At 38.5% G+C, this 27,596-nt stretch overlaps 1 protein-coding gene across 1 annotated transcript; it reads right to left on the bottom strand.

Moving 5' to 3' along the window:
* Window positions 1–2,947: 2,947 nt before the first annotated feature.
* Window positions 2,948–27,192, bottom strand: chrnb5a (cholinergic receptor, nicotinic, beta 5a). Its single transcript, XM_073842226.1, has 7 exons — window positions 26,567–27,192; window positions 15,418–15,563; window positions 14,784–14,828; window positions 14,406–14,515; window positions 8,293–9,253; window positions 5,461–5,603; window positions 2,948–5,230 (listed from the first exon to the last, which is right to left on the bottom strand). The coding sequence occupies exons 1-7, from the start codon at window positions 26,628–26,630 to the stop codon at window positions 5,215–5,217; spliced, it is 1,485 nt and encodes a 494-aa protein (XP_073698327.1). The 5' UTR covers window positions 26,631–27,192; the 3' UTR covers window positions 2,948–5,214.
* Window positions 27,193–27,596: the final 404 nt, after the last annotated feature.

The following is a 27,596-nucleotide window of genomic DNA, read 5'->3' as shown; positions in this document are numbered from 1 at the left end:
ACTATCTTGATCTACAAATAAAAAAATAAATTGGAATGATAGCTTGATTTTATGTTAGTGTGAAAAAATACTCACGTTCGTGGTCTTTGGGGTCACTGGAGTGCATTACATATAAATGCAATTTTTGTTATAAAATAATAGTTAAAAAAACAAAACAAATGTTATTTTCCTGTTTATTAATGTTTTTACTCCTCAAGTGTGCAGTGTTTGGAGGATTAAGGATATTTTTTAAATATATATAAATTAATAAATTAATATTTTTATAGGTTTTTATACAAAAACAGCTTTTTTTGTAAAATTCCCTTTCATAAAAAACCCACATGTCTAAATTTCATTCATGGGGATAAAATGGATAATTTCACATGGTTTAGTGTAAGATTTTTGCCCATCTTTTGGAAAATCCAGTTTTAAACGTAAAAAAAATACTTTTACCAGTAGGTGGCTGCAGAGCTCCACTATATGCTTTTTGCTATTTGACCACCTGAAAGATATCTTTTCACAAGTTTTTTTCAGTTGAGTTCATATCTACATATCATGAAACACACAGGACTACATTTGGAGACCATAAAAACTGCTCTCTTATAATTTGTCAAAAAAGAAAAAAGAAAAAAAGATGTTGTTGTTACATTCTTATGTTCATGTTGTGTACTGCTACTCAATATGTAATAGAACTGGTATTGTTTCAGTACAAAAAATGCTTAACTTTGACAAAAAGCATTTTTTATTGTTATAATTGTGATTTCATAATATGTAGATATGTACTGAACTGAAAAAAACTTGTGAAAAAATATCTTATTGTTGGTCAAATAGCAATTAGTTAATAGTAGTGCTCTGCAGCCATCTAGTGGTAAAAGTTATATTTTTTTACTTTTAAAACTGAATTTTCCAAAAAATGGGCAAAAATCTTACACTAAACCATATCAAATTATCCATGTTATCCCCATGAATGAAAGTTTAAAATGTGGGTATTTTGTAAAGTGAATTTTACATAAAAAGCTGTTTTTGCATATAAAACTATTAAAAATAAATATTTATTTAATAATTTATATTTATTTAAAAAATAGCATAAATCCTACGAAAACTGCACAAATGTGGAGCAAAAACATTAATAAACAGGAAAAAAATTATTATATATTTTTTTTAAATATTATTTTGTTACAAAATTTAAGTTTTGTTACCATGAGTGTGATTCCAAAACGAAGACCGCATAAGGGTTAAAAAAGCAGATGCATGAGTGCTGCTAGTATTGCTTTAAAGGTTGCAGAAGTAGAAGATCAGCTTGTCAGTGCTTAGACAATACGCCGCACACTGCAACAAGTCAGTTTGCATAGGTGTTTTCCCAGAAGGAAGCCTCATTTGAAGCTGGCTCACAAGAAAGCCCACAAACAGTTTGCTGAAGACAACCAGTCCAAGAGCTTGAATTACTGGAACCATGTCCTGTGGTCTGATGAGAATATACGATAAACTTGTTTGGCTCAGATGGTGTCCAGCATGTGTGGCGATGCCCTGGTGTGGAGTACCAAGAAAATTGTGTCTTGCCTACAGTCAAGCATGGTGGTGGTAGCATCATGGTCTGGGGCTGCATGAGTGCTGCTGGTACTGGGGAGCTGCAGTTCATTGAGAGAAACATGGATTCCATTATGTACTGTACATTCTGAAGCAGAACATGACGCCTTCACTCCAGAAACTAGGCCGAACGGCAGTTTTCCAACATGATAATGATCCCAAACACACCACCATGATGACAACTGCCTTGCTGAGGAAGCTAAAGGTAAAGTTGATGGGGTTGCCAAGTATGTCTTCAGACCTGAACCCTATTAAGCACTTGTGGGGCATCCTCAAGCATGAGGTGAAGAAGCACCATGTGTCTAACATCCAGCAACTCCGTGATGTCATTACAGAGGAGTGGAAGAGGATCCCAGCAACAACCAGTGCAGCTCTGGTCAATTCCATGCCCAGGATGATTAAGGCACTGCCAGATAACAATGGTGCTAACACAATATATTGACACTTTGGACAAATTTACTTAGGGTGTACTCACTTATGTTGCCAGCTATTTTGACAATAATAGCTGTATGTTGAGTAATTTTCAGGGGACAATAAATCTATACTGCTATACAAGCTATATTTTTAACGCTGTTAAACTGGAAAATGATTCTGTCTTACCACACTAATTCTGACAGCACTATTAGTAGTATAATGAGCACTTACTGGACTGAAGCAAGTTTTACCATAAAAGTTTTACCATAAAATATGATACAGAAGTCTTTTGATGAATGTTAATTTGTACATATCTCAGTCATAAAACCAAGCATTTTAATCTTACTAAGACATTATTGAGAGATATCAGTTTCCACTCTATATTTATATGTAAGTAGCCTGTTATACTGTTATAAAAGAAAGATCTCATTGATTTTTCTGTCATTTGTCAGGCCTTGCAGGGTTAAAAGGAAAATAGTTTATTTCTGAAGAACAAATGACAAAGCTCTATCATTGAGTGCTACCACTTGAAGGATTTATCCCTTTACAGGGAATATGAATGACACGGAGAAGGCCACTTTAAAATGGACACACACCCATGTCTTAGTGGTTTCCATGGCAATAGAATATTTTGCATGCTAATGTTGAAAGAAAGATTAGCAAAGGCATCTACACTCATTATGTTACCCGGCGCCTGCATTTTATTCAATCAGTTAAAAGGGTAAAGGTTTATCAATGTGTTAATACCAGTGGCGACAATGACATATAGAAACATATTCAATCAGATATGAACCAAAGTGTATATCATATACCATATATCAATAATGGAGGACTGTCTACAAGGTATTGTGCATTTGTAACTCTCAACCACAAAACCAATCATGAGGGTCATTTCTTTTGGCAGAGATATAACTATTTGAAAATTTGAAATCTAAGGGTGTAAAAAAATTTAAATATCAATAAAATTGCCTTTAAAGTTGTCCAAATGAAGTTCTTAGCGATGCATAATACTAATCAAATATTAAGTTTTGATATATTTACGGTAGAAAATTTACTAAATATCTTTGTGGAACATGATCTTTACATAATATCCTAATGATTTGTGGCCCATACAATGTATTTTTGGCTATTGCTACAAATATACCCAAGCTACTTAAGCTACTTAAGGTTTTGTGGTCCAGGGTCACATTTGTGTACCCCGTAAATGGATTGAATGCATTAAAGGAAAGAAAGAAAGAGAAAATGTGAAAATAGACTGCTCTCACACAAAGAGCAACACAAAGAAATGAAGAAAAATTTTTTTATTGTATTATTTTTATAATTACATTTCTTTTTTTTAAAGGTCTATCGATCATTCTGGTGTGGTGGTGAAGTGCTTTTCAATCACTGCATGAAACTTTCTTTTAAGGCAATTAAAATGTGATTCAGTTCCGGAAAACCACTCACAGCCATGTTTATATCAAACAACACTGAGTGAACTACAGTTTGGTGTCAATGCCTTTGTGTGAGGTCAGGCAAGGAGGAGAAAATAATGTCTTAGAAAATCAGTCCTTGCGTCAAGGTCTCCAATAAACGTCTTGCTCTTGAAACCCTGTAAACCTTCTTTGATAGAAGTGAATGTGTGCCTTGAAAAAATATAAAAGTGATCACTACATAAACCATATAAATATAGGTATACAATGATTGGCTGCAAAGATGATGACTGAGTGGCACCTACAGCTGTCATACATTGCTATCATTGTTTGAATGAGAAATTCCTAAAGGAACAGGAACATTGGTTTATAGCTCTGAGAGTGTTTGTCATGTGACACACAGAAGGAATTCACAAGAAGGAACTGAACCAGCTGACGTGTTTATCTGCATCTAAAAGAATTATGCAAATCAGGTAATGGCTGATTATAACGCTCTACTCCAATTAATCATCATTTGATAATTTACTGCAAGCATGGTCAATAAAAAATGTAAACAAATATCTGTTTTACATAAAATTGTGTTTACAGCCTGCTTTCAATGGCCGATAATAATGCAGTGTTAATTGTACTAGGCACACAGCACTTATTTCCTGAATACACATGCTATATGAAGCCTAATTTGCATAGAAAGGCGGTTTGCACAGAAAAGAATGAATTTCAATGCAAAATGCTATTTTGTGCCTGCTTAAACTGGATAGCGGGTGGTTTGTGAATAAGTTTCGTATGTTTGCAATGAAAACTACTTGATCTCATGACGAAAACGTACCTGTGGGAACTTTTTCACAAGATGCGACACACGTACCAGTAAGTACATATCACTGCACTTTCCAACAGAAATAAACACTAGAGGCAGTATAACAGCAAGTACTTAAAAAGTAATCGTTTTTGTACACACTTATGATAACAGCTCCATATGTTTTGCCTTCCGGATGTAACAAACTTGCTCGGTAACTCAGCCAACATGGAATTGGAAAAATAGTATACTTTCAATTGCATTTTTACGCCAAAATCACTTTTGTTCATACTATCGGGTAGGTTTAGGTGTAGTGCAGATGGTACGTTAATTTAAAACATCATGGAGCATAAAAGTTTAAGCGCCACTCAACGGACATTTCAAGTCAGAACTGCGGTAAACACATACAAAACCAATGTCACAATGTCACTTTTTTTTACGCCGCTAAGTGGTCATTTCACATTGAATATGTATTTCACGAGTTCGCGCTTACATATAATAAACGGCGTAAAAGTTAAGCGTGTTTGGCGTGCCGTCCGGGAGAGGGCTCCGAGCTCGGTAATCATTCCCGAGCCCGGGGCACTCCCCCTGGGTTCGAGCTCGGCATTTGGCCCGAACCCAATAGCGCTCCCCCCCTAGCTGAAGATGAAGAGAAGGGGGGGTGGAGGGATGCTGAAAACCAGAGATAAATGAAGGTAAGACTGCTTGGCTATTTAAAGGGACTGTAGTGCTTGGATAGGGAGTGTGATTGCTGATGGTGAATTGGCCGTGTTAATTATCTGTGCGAGCTCCTCCCGAAATTTGTTAATGAAGCATCACAACAAAACACATGGCGGTACATATTTCACGTCTTGCGAAAAAGTTCCCACAGGTATGTTTTTGTCATGAGATCAGGTTGACTGAAACACCATACGATAATGCATCTGTTTAGTGAATTCGCCCCACAATGGTTCTGCTAAATATGTGTTTGTGATATGTCAAAGCTCGGTCAACAAGTATGTCCAAAAGTCACAGGATCATGTAGATATTTTAGAAATCTCCATATCTGCAAAATGAAGACACAGGAAGGATGGTGAAGAATATGATGGGAAAAGGCAGGGAGGGACAGAGAGAAGCAGATGCGTCAGTACCAGTCAGTAAACTTTTCTACCTTGAAGGTGATGCTATTGTTAAATGCATAAGAAGTTTACAAAAATCCTGAAGGCACTTGCCTCCAAACACTCCTCTATCATGAATTAAAGAGAAGCAGTAGAGAAAAACAAAGATGTGACTCACTCTTCTTCTGCCACGGGGGTGTTGTAGCTCTGAAAGAGGGGCTGAACAAAGAGTCCGAGTGTGCCGACGACACACACCAGGATAAAAATCCAGAGGAAGAGCCGGTCGATCACCATGGCTACATACTTCCAGTCCTCAATGATCTGCATGACACATGCAAGCAAAAACATTAATTACTACTATATATATGTGTAGTCATGGGGCTTTAGCAGTGTTTTCAATCCTGGTATTTTGGTCACTAATAAAATTCAGCATTGCTCCATATTTCAGACTTAGTTTCTCAGCTCTAGGCATGGGAAATCGTAAAGAATTAATTAGCTTCTTAACAGTTGCATTAATGATTCTTTTAGTATTTGAAAGAAAGAATATTTTAGAAAAAAAAACAATTTAATTGATAAAATATTTGATAATTTCAATAAATATTTATAAACTTTTAAAAATTTCAATAACTTAATTTAATTAATTACTTTTCAATTTTCTATAGAATTGTACTGACATAATATGCATTAAACTAAATTAATTAATTAAATCTTATACTTAGTTGTAAGCTGTATGTGTTTGATTCACTTAAAAGAAGTGACTCTTTAAAGTCTTTTTTGACTAAAAAGAACCAGCTAAGAGTCATTCGTTCAAGAATGAGTCTACACTGGTTCCACTACATGTTTTTGATTCACTAAAATGACTAATAAGAGTCTTTTATTTGGGAATCAGCCAACACTTTAAGTGTTGTATATTTATTCATTCACTAAAAAAAAAACTAGCTACTAAGAGTCATTTGTTCAAGAATCAGACTACACTGGTTGCACTACATGTTTTTTGATTTACTAAAAAGAACTGACTCATAAGATTCATTTATTTGTGAATCAGGCATGAATGTTTATTCATTCACTAAAAAGAACCTGGTCATAAGAGTCATTCGTTCAAGAATCTGACTTTACAGATTGGAATTAGTCTATATTAGTTCCAGTGCATGTTTTTTTTAATCACTAAAAAAACAGCTAAGAATCATTTGTTCAAAAATCAGACTACACTGGTTGCACTACATGTTTTTATATTTACTAAAAAGAACTGACTTATAAGAGTCATTTATTTGGGAAATAGACAACACTGGTTGTGCTGTATGTTTATTCATTCACTAAAACGAACCTGCTCATAAGAATCAGTAGTTCAAGAATCTGACTAAACAGGTTGCACTCAAGTTTTTCGATTCACTTAAAAGAACTTACTCCTTAGAGTTGTTTGTTTAGGATTCAGTCTATATTGGTTCTGGTGCATGTTTTTTTTTTTTTTTTTTTTTTTTGACTCATTAAAAAGAATCAGGCAACACTGGTAGTGCTGTATGTTTATTCATTGACTGAAAAGAACCTGCTCATAAGAGTCATTCGTTCAAGAATCTGACTACACAGGTTGCGCTCAAGCACGGCCATAGCCAGCTACGAGGTCACCAAGGTCCGGACCTCGGTCATTTTTTTATATTCAAAAATAAAATGTCAAGCTCTCTGAATGATTATTTAGCAGTTTAAACCACCTCCTATCACATGAGAAGCTAGCGCAGTGAACGGGGCTTGAGAGCGCGTTGAGTGAGAGCGCGGGTGCAGCCTCCGTTTGTTGCCAGATCCACCTATTATACGTGTTTTTTGACTTGTTTTTCCAATTTAGTGTGACACTTTGGGACGTTTATAAAGTGGAAAGCTGAACGTTAGTGTTAGCGATATATTAATCTTATTTACAGAATACAAGCTTTGAACTTATTTCGAATATCTGAAAAGAACCTGCTCATAAGAGTTTTTTGTAGCAATATCTGGCAACATTGTACATTCATAAAAAAACTTAATTGCTGACAGGAAGATACCACAATTGGTAAGACAAATGCAGTGATCATCGTTAATATCTGAAAGAAATGTATAACACTATCAAAAACAATAGCATAATACAAATCTGTTTGTTACAGAATGAAATAGGCTTCTATGCCAAATAACGTTAACGTTACTGGCCAGCAGGAAGACGTCTCATGCTCTTTAGTTAACCTTAAGTCAAAAAACATTAATTAAAGCAGTGTTTCTCAACTGGTGGGTCGCAAAAACGTTTTGAGTGGGTCACGGAGTGTGCAGTCAAAGAAACAACAAACGTAATTCTGTTTTTTCTGACGCTAGACTATTTTGAAAGACGTGCGTGAAAGCGGTTGACTCTTCTATCAGTACCTGAGAAAAATACTTTTTCCTCATTCAGTATCTACGGTCAAATGAGGTGTTGTCAAGTTTTATGTCAGTGTCATTATTCTAATGTTATTTTTATAACTGGTAATAAAATAAAAATTCCCTCACCTAAAAAAAAACCTAACTTTCCATGTAAAACATTATACTGAATAAAAAAATCTTTCACAATCATTTACATGTCTGTCTATTTTGAAGTTTAGGCTATATGTAGTGCATTTGTGGGTGTTATTATAGCACAATTCTTAACACCTTACTTCGGACCTCACTAATTTTCAAAACCTGGTTACGGCCTTGCGCTCAAGTGTTTTGACTCACTAAAAAGAACTGACACTTTAGAGTCATTTGTTCAGGAAGCAGTCTATACTGGTTCTGCTGCATGTTTTTTTGACTCACTAAAAAGAACCAGCTAAGAGTCATTTATTTGGGAATCAGGCAAAACTGGTAGTGATGTATGTTTATTCATTCCCTAAAAAGAACCTGTTCATACAAGTCTTTTGTTTAAGAATCAACTTTGAAATCAGACTACTTGTTGTGCAGTCTGAAAAACTCATCTACTCAAAGTCAACTAATCCATACATCAATCAATCAATCAATAAAGCACAGAAATACTTCTCACCCCTTCATCATCATCCTCAATCTTCATATGTTCAGCAATGAACTGCACACCCTCTATGGCCTCATCCACATCTGGGTCGTGCCTGACTTTCACTCTCTGCCTGAACTCTGCTCCCTCAGGAAGGTCACCGACCCTCCAGGCCCCGCACACACGACCAGGGTCATCACTTAAGAAGAATGAGTCTCCGTCCAACCTTATGCCCTTAGCATCAGATGAGAATGATTTCCGTTGATGCTTCTGTCGAAACCTTTCCCGTACATTAGACCTGCCCGGCCGTCGCATCAGAAGGAAAACAGGAAGCTTATGCAGGAACACACGCTTGACCCACTCGGGCATGCGGTGTGTCGATGGAGAACGGTGGTGAACGTTGAGCACACACACACTTGTCACGATAGAAAATGTGACCAGCACCATCGTAAACATCAGATACTTCCCTATTAATGGAACAGCTAGGGATGTTGGTGGAACGATCTTCGATATCAGGAGCAAAAACACAGTAAGAGCCAAAAGAACTGATATACAAAGTGTCATCTTCTCTCCGCAGTCTGAAGGAAGGTAGAAAACCAGAATTGCAAGAGAAGTGATGAGGACACATGGAATGATGAGGTTAATCGTGTAGAAGAGAGGTTTGCGCTTGATCACAAAGTCGTACGTGACATCCAGGTATGTGAGGTCATTGGGGTCTTCGTTTTTTCTGCCAGGGAGTGACACAATATCCCATTCACCGCTTGGTGTGTAATCATCACGACTGGCAAAATCAGACGTCAAGTAAAGATCAAGTTCTGTGCGGTCATAGGTCCAAGAACGAAATTTAAGCGTGCAGTTCTGTTGATCGAAAGGGAAGTTACGGACTTCAATAGCACAGGCGCTCTTGTAGATGGCAGGAGGGAGCCAGAAAATATCACCAGTGTTGGAGACGACTGCATTGCAGTAAAATGATACTTCATAAACACCATCTGCACTGTAAGAGAAGAGAATATACTTCATAAATATCAATGAAGTGCATAAAGTGAGTTACAATGACAAAATGCATGCATTGGCGCTTAAAGGAAAAGTTCACTTTCACAACAAAAATTTACAGATAATTTACTCACTCTTTCTCTTTCTCTCCTCAGTCGTAAAGAAATTATGTTTTTTGAGGAAAACATTTCAAGATTTCTCTCCAAATAGTGGACTTCTATGGTGCCCCTGAGTTTGAACTTCCAAAATGCAGCTTCAAAGGGCTCTCCAGCCAAGGAATAAGGGTCTTATCTAGCGAAAGGATCGGTTATTTAAAAAAAAAAATTACAATGTACAGTCAAGCCCGAAATTATTCATACCCCTGGCAAATTCTGACTTAAAGTTACTTTTATTCAACCAGCACGTTTTTTTTTTACCAGAAATGACACAGGCTTCTCCCAAAAGATAATGTGTTGATAATTTGTTGTTAATGTGTCGATGTACAAGAGGCATCATTGTGTAAAAAAATATTTCTCAGCTTTTATTTGCATTTGAACAAAAAGTGCCATGTCCAAAATTATTCATACCCTTTGCAAACTGTCACAGTCTATAAGAAAATCCAAAGTTCTATACCATTCCAAATAGTCCAAGCTGTTCTAAAGCATCCTAATTACCCTGATTCATAGGGAACAGCTGTTTTAATCAGGTACAGGTGATTAAAAAACAACAGGTAAAAAACAGAATTAAGCTCTCTGCTGTTGGTTTGTGGACAGTCATGGCTAAGACAAAGGAGCTCACTGAGGACCTGCTGAGGCTACGCATTGTGGCTGCTCACAAGTCAGGAAAGGGCTATAAGACCACACTAAAAGTTTTGAAGTTCAAGTGGCTACAGTGCAAAGTATTATTAAAAAATACAAGACGTTCCGCACTGTGAAAAATCTCAGAGGACGTGGTCAGAAGCCAAAAGTGACACCTGTGCTGGCTAGGAGGATAGTGAGAGAGGTAAAAAATAATCCAAGGATCACCACCAAGGCCATCCTGATGAATCTAGGCTCTGCTGGTGGCAACATCTCAGAGCAGACAGTCCAACGGACAATGCACACCGCTGGGTTCCACGGATGCAGACCAAGGAGGACACCACTTCTCCAGATAAGGCACACAAAAGCCCACTTGGAATTTGCAAATGCTCATCTGGACAAACAAGAAGACATCTGGTCTTCTGTTTTATGGTCAGATGAAACAAAAATTTTATTGTTTGGCCACAATGATGTAGCCTTCATTTGGTGTAAAAATGGAGAAGCCTTCAACCCTAAGAACACCATCCCCACTGTCAAACATGGTGGTGGGAACCTAATGTTTTGGGGGTGTTTTTCAGCCGGTGGACCAGGGAACCTAATCACAGTAAACGGCACCATGAAAAAGGAGCAATACATCAAAATTCTCAACAACAACATCAGGCAGTCTGCAGAGAAACATGGCCTTGGGCACTAGTAGACATTTCAGCATGACAACAACCCAAAACACACAGCAAAAGTGGTGAAGAAATGGTTAGCAGACAAAAACATTAACGTTTTGCAGTCCTGACTTAAATCCAATTGAGAATCTGTGGAGGGAGCTAAAGAATAGGGTGATGGTAAGGAATCAAAATCATCCTACATTGCTGTTTTACCTTTTTTTGTAAAGGGTGTTTGATCTTCTTTGCATGTTCACTTTGTAAACACTGGGTCGGTACTTCTGCAGCGATGTAGGGCAATTTTGAAGTTGGCGAAGAAAATGAGATGGGAGTTTTTCAACCTACCCTAACTGCCATGAACGAAATACACAGAGTTCAAGCAGAGCTAGACAAGATGAGCATTTGAGGTAAAAAGTACATAAACTGTCCATTTATTTTAGAAAATAAACAATCGTATCGCTAAATAAGACCCTACTACCTCAGCTGGAGGAATTGAAGCTGCATTTAAACTGCATTTTGGAAGTTCAAACTTGGGGGCACCATAGTAGTGAAAAAAATATTTCTTCACAACTGAAGAAAGAAAGACATCAACATCTTAGGTGACAGTTTTTGTTCTGGAAGTGAACTTCTCCTTTAATGCAAAGCATTAAAACACAAACATAGCTATGAGAGGGACCCCCACTATATTTTTTATTTATAAATACCTTTTTATGTGAATACATGTACTTACTATTATAATAACAATAAACTCAGCATAATTACATGCAAGTAACCCTAAGCCAAACTCTAATCCTAACCTTAACCACAGTAAGTTCATGTAGTTAATAAATATTACACAGTACTTTAAGGTATGATTCAACTGTAACAAGGACACCTTAAAATAAAGTATAACCAATTTTTTATTATTATTTTTTATTGCTGTCAATCTAATAAAATAATTGTGGTTAAGATCATACTTTTATGAAAATGAAACTATGTAAGATCTATTACATTTGGTGTGTTACAAATTGTTATGCTAAAGATATCAAATTAATACCACAAGTTAACTTTGATTGCTCTAAGCATTTTGCAAGAATCTTTTTTTTATTCTTTCAAATTTTCCCCATTTTGAAAAACCCATGTATATGAGATGTTGAGAACGCCTCCGCATCGCACACAGTTCCTGATTATTATGCATTAATTAACAGATCTTTAATCCAGGATCTTTCTCCCTCTGTGCCCTTGAAAAATTATTAGTGTACAGCTTTTCAATTAAAATTAGCATAGAAATACAATGCTTATTTTAGCAAAGGATTACATGCACCAGTGTCTCTTTACATGAGGAAATGCCTCTTAAGCAAATTAAAGTCTCATCCCACCCAATTTATCCATTTCAGCAAGGAACATGCGCAAGTGCATCCTCCATTTTTATCAACTAAAATGGGGATTATATAACACGCATTGCTTCCACTGGGAACACACATCTGACCTAGATCAAACTGTTTAAATATTGTTGCTTGTCATTCTTCCTATTTTTTCTTCATTCTTCTGAGCTTTGTCAAGAGTGTAGACGTGAACGACCCGATAGAACAGCAACAAGGGAGGAGACTGCTCTTGCTTTTGGCAACTTTCTAGCATAATTAGCCAGTCTCTTGGAACAGTGACAGCTTGCTTGTTGTATTGAGTTTGTCACTAAACACTGACAGTGCATCAAAGTCTCAAAACATCCCAAAAGTTTACAAGGCTCATAGTCTTAATAAGAACTGAGAAAAGCTGCCAAAATGAAGTCTTAACACACTCTAAATGTATCAGACAATATAATATGCATCAGATGCTTGTATAACTACACTGAATGTAGGCCATACTATATTTACTATACTATACTTTTTTTAAAGGACCAATTCTCACTATTAACCAGTTGCTTACTAGCATGCATATTACTAGCAAATTGGCTGTTTATTAGTACTTATAAAGCACATATTAATTCCTTATTTTCCATATTTCAGATTTCTTAGTCCTATTCTATGGTCTTACCCCAGACCTAAACTTAACAACTAGGTTACTAACTGTTAATAATAAGCAAATTATGAGTTTAATAAGACAAAAGTTGTAGTTAATAGTTAGTAAATACTGAGAATTAGTCCTTAAATTAAAGTGTGATCAAAGTGTTTTAGTTATGTAGATATATTATGACCATGCAATTTTCAGCTTGTTCTATTCTCTATACATACCTAATATTTAAATAATTTATATTTTATATGTAATTACATATCATTTCTAACTACAAATTTGTAGCAAATATAAATACAATAAATTGATTAAAAAAATCTTTGTTGCGTGGTCACTGTATTGTTGGCAAGTCAAATAAACATACTCAACAAATAGCAAATCATATTAAGCTCATATTATCACTCAAAATAATTGGTCAGTACTATCTATATATGGGTCAGTACTATCTAAATTATCTATCTATCTATCTATGAAATTAATATTTTTATTTAGTAAGAATGCATTAAATTGATCAAAAGTGATAGTAAAAGTGAGTTTTGTTTTTTTTCATTAAAGAATCACGGGTAGAAAATATGTGTTTTTCACGCATATTAAGCATTATAAACATTTTAATATTGATAAAAAAAAATGTTGCTAGCACATTATGATAATTCTGAATGATCATGTGACACTGAAGACTGGAGACTAGTAGCTGCTGAAAATTCAGCTTTGCATCAGGAATAAATTACATTTTAAAATATATTAAAATAGAAAACAGTTACTGTGTACTACATGAAATAGTTGTTCATGAGTCCCTTGTTTGTCCTGAACCATTAAAATGCCCACTGTTATTCAGAAAAATCCTTCAGGTCCCACAAATTCTTAGATTTTTTTTCTGTAGCATTTTTGTGTATTTAAACCTTTTCCAACAATGTCTGTATAATTTTGAGATTCATCGTTTCACACTGAGGACAACTGAGGGACTCATTTGCAGCTATTACAGAAGCTTCAAACGCTCACTGATGCTTCAGAAGGAAACACAACTTTTGAACAAAACTTTTGGAGATGTGTTAATTTTTCCTATTTTGCCTGAATATATATTTTTTTTATTTAGTACTACCCTTCAGGCTGCAGAAGATACTTACATGTTTCCCAGAAGGCAAAATAAATTACATGTACCCTTATCTTCAAATGCATGTTTTTTTCCTTTTTAGGAGCATCAGTGAGCATTTGAACCTTCTGTAATTGTTGCATATGAGTCCCTCAGTGTGAAAAGATGGATCTCAAAATTATACAGTCATTGTAGGAAAGGGTTCAAATACACAAAAAATGCTGGAAAACCAAAGAATTTTGTGTGGGACCTGAAGGATTTTTCAGAAGAATAGCAGGCAGTTTAACTGTTAAGGACAAACAAGGAACTCATGAACAACAATCACTAAACAAAAAACACAGCTGTGGATCATTCAGGTAAGAACCTAATATTAAGAATCAAGGGGATGTAAACTTTTGAAAGGGGTCGTTTTTATAAATTTAACTATTATTTTCTCTTGTGGACTATATGTAAACATCTTTTATGTAAAATATGTTATTCAGGTCAGTACAAAATAAACAATAACAGGCATTTTGTATGATCCCTCTTATTTTGGTCAAATAATTTAACATTTTGCAGATTCTGAAAGGGGGTGTAAACTTTTGAACACAACTGTACATGTGGTACAGGTATATGAATGTTCTGGTCACAGTAATGGCATACTTGTTATAGAGTACTATGTCTGGAAGCCAGATGTGCTGCGATGGTATCCGTAGTTTTTTGATGCCCTCATACTCATTTGGATCCCACATCAGTCTATAGTCATTCCACTCCTACAAAGAAAGCAGAATATGGTTAAAACTGTTTAAACTGGGTGAGATGATATACCAGTATTTGTACCAAACTCATTTAAAACAGAATGAATTCACTCAGTTAAACAGAAATTTTCCACCACTTTTAGAAATAACCTAAAAGTAAACTATAATTGATTTACAGCTCAAATCTGCCACGTGCTGTGAGTGCACTCATGTGAGATAGCTCATTTGACTGTGTTTTATATCACTATCCAGATGAGTGCACAGGCATAGCAGGTGAGCTTACCTGAGTCAGCCACACATTGGTTGTCATGATTTGTTCCCTCTCATTCTGTAAAAAGAACAGAACATGATGCATGAGGGATATGATGAGATCAGGACATGACACAATCCAGACTCAAACCTGTATCACCCATGTGAGCACTAACAATGTGTTCTAACCAGACATGACGTGAAAGGCTTCCAGCGTCTCTGTCCTCACTCAAAGTGAAAGAAGTCTGAATATATTTGCTGTTTAATATACAGCTGTGTGAAGCACAGATTTGAACAAATGAGATTCTGCCATGGGAGGGGCTACCCAGTGCAACATGACAAAAATAGTAACAAATTGTTTTGTTGCTTGTCATGCAGTGGCCTGGTTAGAACACAGTGTCAATGTGATTTTACCTGTCAGTGTCAATCTACCTTCTCTAAGTCTCTAATGTGTCAAGGGTAGGTTACTGCTGCACTGTCACTCTAATGCAATTGTACTGTATAAAATATATGCTATGATACAGAGTTTAGCTCCAATAATGATCAAACAGACCTGAAAAATCTAACCAAAGTCTTTAGGATTACCTGAAAGGGTTTGAAGTAATAGAGCTGCCCACCTCTACTCTAATATTTTGTGTTTGGTGTGCATGTATATGAGAAACACTTACCACACTAATAAGCTGTGCAAGAGAGACTTTGATGCCAATAGTGACCTGCTGACTCTTATTGACCGCAGGCCGGATAAGTTTATTGTAGCGCTCAGGACCAAGCAGAAAATCTACCAGCCTCTCCTCAGCATCAGCAGCAAGAGACCCTAACACACACAAACAAACAGATTTACATGGAGATTGAAAAAGGTTTAAAGATCAACACATGGTAAATGCCTTTTTGTCTTTGTCTTTTAAAGGGGTCATGTTGTGAGGAATTATTTGTGAATTTACAAGCAATTACAAAACTAAAATGATTTGAAAGTAAATCCAATACCAGTCTTTTTTTCAGCGCAGTATGTTTTGCTGACTGTATGTTGGCTGGAGCATAAAAGAAAGTTGCTAGGTTTTTTATTTATAAATTTTTTTGAGATCAATGAATGTGCTAATGTATTTTTACACACAGAGAACCTACCTTGATCAATGATGTTAAAAGATTAAAACAGTTCATTTGACTTCAACAGTCTGAGCAGCACATTTAAGAGTGGATTATTATGGAAACTTGACTATTTATAAATGAATATAAATATAAACAAAATTTTGACTGCTTATCCAAAAATAAATGAATAAATAAATAAATATAAAAAATAACAGGAAGAATTAGTGGATAACAACATGAGAAAAAATCAAACAACAATTCAACAATTTCAACAATTTTCTGAAATTTTCTGTCACGGTTGAGTAAGGGAGGTCTGGGTCCAAATGCAGGGTAAGAAGGTTTTTAATGAGAACAACAACTAAACAAACAAAAAGGCCAACACGGCACAAACTGAAACACTAAATAACAAAATCAAAACTGAATCAAAGCCAAGGATCTAGAAAACACAGAATACAAAACAGGACTCGAGACAATGCAGACATGAAGCAGGAGTGAGAAGTGAGAGTTCTTATACAGTAGTCCAGATGGTGAACAGCTGTGAATGAAATCAGTGCTAATGACAAGACAGACATGAACGATAAGGGGAGTGGAGTGCAAGGGGAACAGCGACCTCAGGAGGCTGAGGGAAGACCCACAGCCCCGATCATGACAGTACCCCCTCCCTACGGAACGGCTTCCAGACGTTCCCAAAGCCTGGAGGGAGGAGGTACGGAGGAAGGCAACTCAGGGGGAGGGATGGCGGGCCAGGCCCGTGCAGTGCAGTCACCGCCGCGTCAGAAACAGAAAGCACGGCCGCCTCAGCGTCCGGAACAGAGAGCGCAGCCGCCTCCGCGTCAGGAACAGAGCACGCAGCCGCCTCCGCGTCAGGAACAGAGAGCGCAGCGTCCTCCGCGTCAGGAACAGAGAGCGCAGCGTCCTCCGCGTCAGGAACAGAGAGCGCAGCCGCCTCTGCGTCAGGGACAAAGAGTGCAGCCGCCTCCGCGTCAGGAACAGAGAGCGCAGCGTCCTCCGCGTCAGGAAAATAACGCGCAGCCGCCTCCGCGTCAGGGACAAAGAGCGCAGCCGCCTCCGCGTCAGGAACAGAGAGCGCAGCCGCCTCTGCGTCAGGGACAAAGAGTGCAGCCGCCTCCGCGTCAGGAACAGAGAGCGCAGCGTCCTCCGCGTCAGGAAAATAACGCGCAGCCGCCTCCGCGTCAGGGACAAAGAGCGCAGCCGCCTCCGCGTCAGGAACAGAGAGCGCAGCGTCCTCCGCGTCAGGAACAGAGAGCGCAGCCGCCTCTGCGTCAGGAACAGAGAGCGCAGCCACCTCCGCGTCAGGAACAGAGCACGCAGCCGCCTCCGCGTCAGGAACAGAGAGCGCAGCGTCCTCCGCGTCAGGAACAGAGAGCGCAGCGTCCTCCGCGTCAGGAACAGAGGGCGCAGCCGCCTCAGCGTCCGGAACAGAGAGCGCAGCCGCCTCCGCGTCAGGAACAGAGCACGCAGCCGCCTCCGCGTCAGGAACAGAGAGCGCAGCGTCCTCCGCGTCAGGAACAGAAAGCGCAGCGTCCTCCGCGTCAGGAACAGAGAGCGCAGCGTCCTCCGCGTCAGGAACAGAGAGCGCAGCCGCCTCTGCGTCAGGGACAAAGAGTGCAGCCGCCTCCGCGTCAAGAACAGAGAGCGCAGCGTCCTCCGCGTCAGGAAAATAACGCGCAGCCGCCTCCGCGTCAGGGACAAAGAGCGCAGCCGCCTCCGCGTCAGGAACAGAGAGCGCAGCGTCCTCCGCGTCAGGAACAGAGAGCGCAGCCGCCTCTGCGTCAGGAACAGAAAGCGCAGTCGTCTCTGCGTCAGGAACAGAAAGCGCAGTCGTCTCTGCGTCAGGAACAGAAAGCGCAGTCGTCTCTGCGTCAGGAACAGAAAGCGCAGCCGCCTCAGCGTCCGGAACAGAGAGCGCAGCCGCCTCCGCGTCAGGAACAGAGCACGCAGCCGCCTCCGCGTCAGGAACAGAGAGCGCAGCGTCCTCCGCGTCAGGAACAGAAAGCGCAGCGTCCTCCGCGTCAGGAACAGAGAGCGCAGCGTCCTCCGCGTCAGGAACAGAGAGCGCAGCCGCCTCTGCGTCAGGGACAAAGAGTGCAGCCGCCTCCGCGTCAAGAACAGAGAGCGCAGCGTCCTCCGCGTCAGGAAAATAACGCGCAGCCGCCTCCGCGTCAGGGACAAAGAGCGCAGCCGCCTCCGCGTCAGGAACAGAGAGCGCAGCGTCCTCCGCGTCAGGAACAGAGAGCGCAGCCGCCTCTGCGTCAGGAACAGAAAGCGCAGTCGTCTCTGCGTCAGGAACAGAAAGCGCAGTCGTCTCTGCGTCAGGAACAGAAAGCGCAGTCGTCTCTGCGTCAGGAACAGAAAGCGCAGTCGTCTCTGCGTCAGGAACAGAGAGCGCAGCGTCCTCCGCATCAGGAACAGAGAGCGCAGCCGCCTCTGCGTCAGGAACAGAAAGCGCAGTCGTCTCTGCGTCAGGAACAGAAAGCGCAGTCGTCTCTGCATCAGGAACAGAGAGCGCAGCGTCCTCCGCATCAGGAACAGAGAGCGCAGCCGCCTCTGCGTCAGGAACAGAAAGCACAGTCGTCTCTGCGTCAGGAACAGAGAGCGCAGCGTCCTCCGCGTCAGGAACAGAGAGCGCAGCCGCCTCTGCGTCAGGAACAGAAAGCACAGTCGTCTCTGCGTCAGGAACAGAGAGCGCAGCCGCCTCTGCGTCAGGAACAGAAAGCACAGTCGTCTCTGCGTCAGGAACAGAAAGCACAGTCGTCTCTGCATCAGGAACAGAGAGCGCAGCGTCCTCCGCATCAGGAACAGAGAGCGCAGCCGCCTCTGCGTCAGGAACAGAAAGCACAGTCGTCTCTGCGTCAGGAACAGAGAGCGCAGCGTCCTCCGCGTCAGGAACAGAGAGCGCAGCCGCCTCTGCGTCAGGAACAGAAAGCGCAGTCGTCTCCGCGTCAGGAACAGAGCAAGTGGAAGCCGCCGCCGCCTTCCCACGAAACTCCATCTCCACCCCCACCGCAAAGAAGGGGCGCCTTCGCATAGCCTCAGCGACACGGGCATCCATCGCCAGGCAGGCGTAGATATACTGAAAGCGCGCGGCCGACGCCGCCTCAAAAGACATCCCCTCCGTCTCTGGAGCAGAGGGAATGGTCGCCGCCTCAAAAAAAAAATCTTCCCCGCTGGATCCATTTGTGATGTCTGCATTCTGTCACGGTTGAGTAAGGGAGGTCTGGGTCCAAATGCAGGGTAAGAAGGTTTTTAATGAGAACAACAACTAAACAAACAAAAAGGTCAACACGGCACAAACTGAAACACTAAATAACAAAATCAAAACTGAATCAAAGCCAAGGATCTAGAAAACACAGAATACAAAACAGGACTCGAGACAATGCAGACATGAAGCAGGAGTGAGAAGTGAGAGTTCTTATACAGTAGTCCAGATGGTGAACAGCTGTGAATGAAATCAGTGCTAATGACAAAACAGACGTGAACGATAAGGGGAGTGGAGTGCAAGGGGAACAGCGACCTCAGGAGGCTGAGGGAAGACCCACAGCCCCGATCATGACATTTCCGGCACTGAATAAAAAAAGTTTTAAAAAGGTTATTGCGTCTTTCTTTCTCGCAATTCTGATTTTTATCTCAGAATTGTGATATAAACTATAATATAGATAGCAAATATAAACTATATAGATAGCAAATGCGGGTTTATATATCACAATTTCGAGGAATAAAGTCAGAATTCCAAGATACAAACTCGAAATGGTGAGAAAAAAGTCTAAATTATCAGTTGTATCTCACAATTCTGACTTTACAACTTGCAACTGTGAGTTTATGTCTCACAATTTGCTGAAAAAGTCAGAATTGCAAGATATTGTAAGGAATGTGAGACGGTCGGATCCATTTGCAAGCGTTATTAAAGTTAAACACAGACGTGGTCATAAACAGGCAGGGGGGTCGAGCAACAGCGAACAGCTATAACGAGAGCAAAACACAAGAGTAATCCAAACAGGCGAGGTTCGATAACAGCAGCAAATGTAATCCAAAGGGGCTAGAAAAAAGAGTGATCCAAAAGGACAGGCAGGAGATCGGGAAACCAGACAGGAATGCAAACACGGAAAGACAAGACTAGAAAATAAGGGAAACGCTTTGTATGGTTGCGATGCAAACTCAATACTCGGCAGTGAATGACTGTAATGGCCTTGTATTTATACGGTTCATGATTGGTGGCAGGTGAAAGTGCAGTATGTGCAATGGGATATGGGAAGTATAGTCCAGGGTGAAGTGTGAGAGTCGATGTAATGAGCGGGCGACCTCTGGTGGTGAGCGGCTGGAAGAACACAGGCAGGGTTCGTAACAGATATAAACTCGCAGTTGCAAGAAAAAATCAGAATTGCGAGATACAAACTCGAAATTGCAAGAAAAAAGTCTAAATGATCAGTTTGTATCTCATAATTCTGACTTTATAACTTGCAACTGTGAGTTTATATCTCACAATTTGCAGAAAAAAGTCAGAATTGTAAGATAAAAACTCGCAATTGCAAGAAAAAAGTCAGAATTGTGAGATACAAACGTGAAATTGCAAGAAAAAAAGGCAGAATTACGAGATTTCACAATTGTGACTTTCTTACAATTCTGCCTTTTTCTTGCAATTTCAAGTTTGTATCTCGAAATTCTGACATTTTTCTTGCAATTGCAAGTTTATATCTTGTAATTCTGACTTTTTTCTCAGAATTGTGAGATATAAACTTGCAGTTGCAAGTTACAAAGGCAGAATTGTGAGACAAACTGATCATTTTGACTTTTTTATTGCAATTTCGAGTTTGTATCTCGCAATTCTGACTTTTTGCTTGCAATTGCGAGTTTATATCTCACAATTCTGACTTTTTTTCTCAGAATTGTGAGATATAAACTAGCAGTTGCAAGTTATAAAGTCAGAATTGTGAGATATAAACTCATAATTTTGAGTTTTTTTCTCAGAATTGTGAGATATAAACTAGCAGTTGCAAGTTATAAAGTCAGAATTGTGAGATACAAACTCAAAATTTAGATTTTTTTTCTCAGAATTGTGAGATATAAACTAGCAGTTGCAAGTTATAAAGTCAAAATTGTGAGATACAAACTCATAATTTAAATTTTTTTCTCTCGCAATTTAGAGTTTGTATCTTGCAATTCTGACTTTTTTCTCAGAACTGTGAGATATGAATTCACAGTTGTGAATTATAAAGTCCAATTATGAGAGGGGAAAAGCTGATATGTTCTCAAAAAGTTTATATCTCACAATTCTGACTTAACTCGCAATTGCGTGTTATAAAGTCAGAATTGTAAGATATAAACTCGCAATTCTAAAAAAAAGTCTGAATTTTGAGTTTATATCTAGCAATTTCGACTGTAACTTGCAACTGAAAGTTTATATCATGCAATTCTGAGAAAAAAAGTCAAATGTGCAAGTTTGTATAACGCAATTCTGAGAAAAAAAAAGTCAGAAATGTGAGATAAAAAGTTGCCTTTTTTATTTGTATTTTTGTTCAGTGGCAGAAACAGGCTTCCATAAAAAATGCCAGTAGATCTTACAATTTTAGAAAAAAAAGGGGCAAAGTTTGAAGAAAAAAAAACCTGAAGTAGTATTTTCTTGTAGAACATACTCCAATAATAATGTTTTATTTATAACTACAAAAAAATCATTTTTAAAGTGTATAATGTGATCCCTTCCAGACTGTTCTAGCTTTACATCTAGTGTCTGTTTGCCAAAACCTTTTGAAATTGTGTCATTAAATGTCAAATAATCATCGAAAGACATTAAAGTCACAAAGCAGTGCCATCTACTCCAGTTTTTTTTTTTAGTTTTTAAGAATATCATGAAAAGGCCAGAAGTGTCTGCTAAGCTGCATGTAATCTGCTTTCACTGCAAAGCAAAAACACACAAACATGTCAGAATAATTTTTCTCTGCATCTTATCCCATCATATCTCATAAGCCCACCATTGCTGTGGAGGGGGTGTGCCAATGACATGGCAAAACAATGACTTGCCAAGACGGTATAGCAACACACACACACACACACACACACACACACACACACAAAACACACACCATTTCCTCCCCACTGCATGTGGGATAAGATCTCCAGTGACTGCGCTCCTCCTCTCAAAACAGAACGCTGACACATGCACACACCTAGTTTCCGTCACGAATCCAAGATTGTGTCAGACTCAATTGGTATGATCCGTTCCGCACAGCAAGACACGCACACCTTTGAGCTTTTGTGGCTATGCTGAGCCTTAGTCATTTTGCATGGCTTGTCCCTTTAAGCAAAGCAAGGCCCAGATCAACATCATATCAGTTTATGTGTGTTTGTCTGTAACTCAGTTCTTAAGGATGTTATACCAATGTGAAAGCCATGGGTGACTCTGGAAAGACAATCAATGAGTGTGTCTGACCTATTACCTTTATTCTCAGACCCATCTGTGTGTGACCACCATTTCCAGCTTAATGCTTCATCAGACAGAAAAAAACATCTGCAGCATCTGACTCTAATATCCATTTTATTGATTCAATCTATTTGCCAGGCTTTCAATGTCTATATGAGCTGCAGTGGATTCAAATACAGTAACAGTAGCAAATCTCTTTATAAAAGTATGATAATGTTTAGAAATAAACAAAAATTTAATATTTTACAGTTTAGACAGTATTTTTTTATCTCCACCAGTGAAAACTGTTCCAAACAAGCACAAGGCAGAATCAACCTGTTGTGTACATTACCGTTTACAAATCTGGGTCAGTAAAAAATTTTTTATGAAATTGTTTTATTCAGCAAGAATACATTAAATTGATCAAAAGTGACCATTTTTGATTAATTTAAGTAAATATATTTACAATGTTATTAAATATTTCTATTTAATGTAAATGTTGTTCTTTTAAACTTCTATTAATCAATATCATGTATCACAGATTAAAGAAAACTTTTACACAGCGCAACAATTTTTTAACATTGATAATAACAGAAATGTTATACAAAATCAGTATATAAGAATGATTTGCTGCTAAATTCAGCTTTGCCATCACACTGGAAAAATACATTTTGAAGTACAGTTGAGGTCAAAAGTTTATATAAACAAATGTTAATTATTGTACCAAAATAATAGGAATCATACAAAATGCATGTTATTTTTTATTTGGTATTGACCTGAATAAGATATTTCACATAAATGACATAATATTGTGCTTTTACCTGAATGATCCACAGTTGTTGTTGTTGTTTTATTGTTTTAGTGAAAGTTGTTTGTGAGTCCCTTGTTTATCCTGAACAGTTAAACTGCCCGCTTTTCTTCAGAAAAATCCTTCAGGTCCCACAAACCTTTAAACCCTTTGCAACAATGACTGATTTTGAGATCCATCTTTTCACACTGAGGACAACTGAGGGACTTATATGCAAATATTACAGAAGGTTCAAATGCTCATTGATGCTCCAGAAGGAGACACAATGCATTAAGAGCCGGAGGGTAAAAGCTTTTTAAATGTAAAGATCAGGGTCAACTTAAATAAGAAAAATTATGCATTAAGAGCCAAGGGTGTAAACTTTTGATCAGAATGAAGATGTGTACATCTTATCAAAGCAAAACTTTTGAACAACAGTTTAAATACAAGTGGTGTTTTGTTCCTGAATGAATCAGTGTTTTTGAATAAATCAATTGATTAAATGATTCAGTGACTCGCTTGTTATCACCAACTGGCATGACAATATTAACTGCAGAAAGAGCCACTAAAAATCTCCACCAATAAATAATGCACAGACTCACTGAACCGTATGTCAAAACTCTCAGAACGCCACTTGGCCATTAAAATTCAAACCCTGGAACTAAATGCTATTACTATCATGTTAAGGAGCATTCACAATGCCCTAACAAAACCCAACAAACTTGGGGGTCCCCACATATTTTTGTAGTAGTGGAAAAATGATAATGGCAGAATGAATTCGATTTATAAGGGACATCGGACGCCTATTTTCCACAAGTTGGCATGATTCTTTAGGCTTTTTATGAAATGTCTGCAACATCCTTTGGTTAAAATTCTTCAATTGTAAAAAAAAAAACACCTTTTTACTTTGTCAAAAACAGCTCTGTTCAGTGACCCATTTCAGTGCATGTCTCTTTAAAAGATAATGAGCTACTGCTTACCCCACCCATTTCTTCCATGTTTTGTGTATTCAGTGGTGTATTACCATCAAAAACAAAACAAATCCACTGTGTCCTCTGTGGTTCTGATGTCAGAAGAAAATGAAGACTCTTATGGTCACTTTTACATCCAACTACAAAACACCTGCATTGCTTATAAGACATCGCTGTCACTACAGCTGAAAATGGTGGACAGCATACAACTGGCAGAGTGCAGAAATATGCTAATACAGGACGGTTCATCAGCAGTTGTGGGTGGGGCCTGAACAGTATGACATCATACTGCTCAGAAAATCCAAACGGCTTGATAGTTGAGACTGTTTGGGTTTTTTGGGGATTAAAAAAATAGTGAATGGATTTTTATCATAGTAGCAATGCTAAGACACATTTATATGCAAACACCATATAAAAGTGAATTTTGCATCCAATTTCCCCCTTTATGCAGCCATGAAATGGTATATTATATAAATAAAATTTTGCAAAATTAAAATAATGAACATTTTTTATGCAATTCTTTTATATTGATATCCAATCGATCTTAAAAATCTTGTTTAATTTTTAAGTGCAATACACTTATATTGAATGCTAGAGTCATTCTATACTTTGACTTACAGTTTATTGACCCATAAGACGTGGGTCAATTTGAGCGCTGACCCTGTTACAGGCTGTTAGCCAGCCTTTACATCAGTAGAGTGATGATCTTTACTCTTCTTGATGGCATCAGTGATCTCATATTCACTTTGAGCCCTGTAGATCCTTTTCTTTTCCCAAATTGCGCTACTCTTTTGTTTAGTAAAAAGGCTGTTCAAAAGAGACACAGCGACATAAGCAACAACTCTTGAAAGAGCTGATAATTAAATATGAAGTAAATTATAAAGCTATCATTTACACTTCATGTGTGTGTTTGTGGCTATTCAGCTGAGCTGTAATTTATGTGCATGTGACTGAACTGCCTGCGAAGAGGTTGTGTGTTTTTGTCATGCATGCTCTGATGTTAATGGATGTTAAGTGCTCTCATCCCTCACATTATGGGTCTTACCCCACAGTACTGTATAGTAATTACATTACACAGACATAACCATAACACACAATGCTAAAAAAAATTAGTATGTTCACAGCATCTTGGAAATTGATTTTTACCTGTATACTGTTTACGCCAAGTAAACGCCAACTCTTACCAGTAATTCCATGACCAATTTAATGGCATCATGGTTGCTGTTGCACCTTTGCTTTTGGTTCATATTACATATTCATTTTATCTTTTTTTTGCTAAATGTGCACATGTAATTTAATGAAGATAGCAAATGAATCAAATTACATGCTATCTTTATTTGATTATGTGTGCACATTGATCTCAATCCTGTATTTTCGGATCTGTTACATATACAGTTGATCGTTTTTTAAGATATTGATGTTGACAGTATATAGGCTAGTCTTTCTGCCTGGTTGTGGGCACCAACAGTCGCAAAGACTTGGACCATAATATTTCTGTAAAATAAACAGAATTATCAAATGAGTCCAAATCAATGCCTCTACAGATTCACCATTTTTAAAAATCTAATTTTATGTAGCCTTTTAACAGTTTGTTTTAATTTAGCATGTAAATATGGAAATGTTTTTTTCTCTCTTTATGTATTTTATTTATTGTACATTTATATCATTGTCTTTTGTGTTGTATCACCATGGCATTTTGACAAAAATAGCAAGTGGAGTTTTTTCCCATTAATATTGCATTTTATCGTTTGCTGTTAGTGTAAATGGAATGCTGGAATGGCTTTCCATTTACTTTTACTTTTACTTAATTTACTGCCAGAAATATGAAAAAGCCTATGGTCATATGGACTATATAAAAAGAATAAATTCAGTTTTGAAAACATCCTAACTTCAAATCTTTTTCTACACAAGTGCTTTTAATGTTTATATATAATCATATATTTGTCTAAACCAACACAAACATAGGCCTATGGCATATGTGGTTTAAAAAATCAATCTGGATTGACTTTCTTGCATAAAGAAGTTGTGAGGAATGTTCAGCATGAACATACAATAAAAAGTAGATGGGGACAAGGCACCATCAAGCAAAAAGCATAAAAAGTAGAACATACAACTCAAGCACTATATTTTAAATCTTCTGAAGCAGTATGAAATTTTTCCTGAGCATAGGATTTAAACAGTGTAAAAACATACATATGACTTTTGTGAAGTTTCAGCAAGTTGGAAACAAAATGAATTTTAGATCAAATAGTATTTGACCTATTTATTAAACAACGAACAGAAATAAACTTAATCAACAAGTCTTCCACTATGCTCTCAAACATCCATTAGGAGAGAGAGAGAGTGAGTGAGTGTGTGTGAGAGAGAGAGAGAGAGAGAGAGAGAGAGAGAGAGAGAGAGAGAGAGACAGAGAGAGTGAAAGAGAAAGACCATGTTACCAAAGTCAGTAATAAAAAACAGGCTACTGCATGCTGTTTCCGTGTTGCCATTTTTGAATATTTGCCTAATATATTACAAAACAAAACAAAATTGAATACAAGTATGCAATAGCTACTTACTTGTCACGCACAGCCAAAGCAGGCAGAAACATAAAAACCACTTTGATGCCATTACGGAGATCATTTCTCTCTCTCTCTCTTTCTCTTTCTGTCCCGGGTGAAGGTTCACAGTGATGTCCAGTTCACGGCCACTATCACCCTCCAGAATCCTCCGTCCTCTCCAGGACGGGTGCTGTCGTGTTAAACCCTACAGAGGCTTATTTTCTGTGCTCCAGGCTTTGCTCTTCCTCTCTCAGTATTCAGCAGCCGTCTCCCAGGCATCGACAGATGTTTTGCTCGCGTTAATACAATGTATTCCGGTCCGCCGAGAGACGCGCGAGCCCGTCCACAGACTCCAGTCAGATTACGCGCGCTTATATTTGAAGCACGCTTGAGACATTCATCAAACCAGTACGCATGCCTTAACAAGAAAGAAACACCGTTGTTGCATTTGCAAACATGTTTCCCGACAACAAGAAAATAAATGACGGTAGACTCCGGCTCCGGGTAAACTTTTAAGCGATGAAGAACTGACACTACAGCCTATTTAACGACGACGCAGTTCAATTTCCCACACACGTCGGTTTTTTAAACTCACATTTTTAGGTAGTGACAATATCTATAGATTATTGCACTATTATTTTGTGTATTCCTGGCTGAGTGATCTTCGGATGCAGTGCAAGTACCAGTGAGATACAGCAATACATTTTCATATGGGACATCGCTCCGGGAAAACCACGTGACGGATTGCACGAACGAGGTGCAGGAAGCGGCTCAAAACAGATAGCAATTTGATGAAACATTTAGTATAGTGATTTAAAGATCTTTCACTTGACCCATTCTATCTATCTGTCTTATTTCTAAGTTTAGTTCCACATTGTCATTCAGTGCGTCCAGAGGTCTCATGAACTTTTTTGACAGTAAACTCCTAGATCCTATTTAGGGGTCATCTTTCATCTCAGTCAACCAAAAATCATAATTTCTGTTCCAAATCCGACTTTTAAAGATACAGTCAAACCAAAATTTATTCAGGTACCTTTAACATTTCTCA

The sequence above is a fragment of the Garra rufa genome, chromosome 6, assembly GCF_049309525.1.
Source record: "Garra rufa chromosome 6, GarRuf1.0, whole genome shotgun sequence".
NCBI classification, from domain to species: domain Eukaryota; kingdom Metazoa; phylum Chordata; class Actinopteri; order Cypriniformes; family Cyprinidae; genus Garra; species Garra rufa.
The sequence above is the reverse complement of the archived record's forward strand: the minus strand, read 5'-3'. Positions and strand labels throughout refer to the sequence as shown.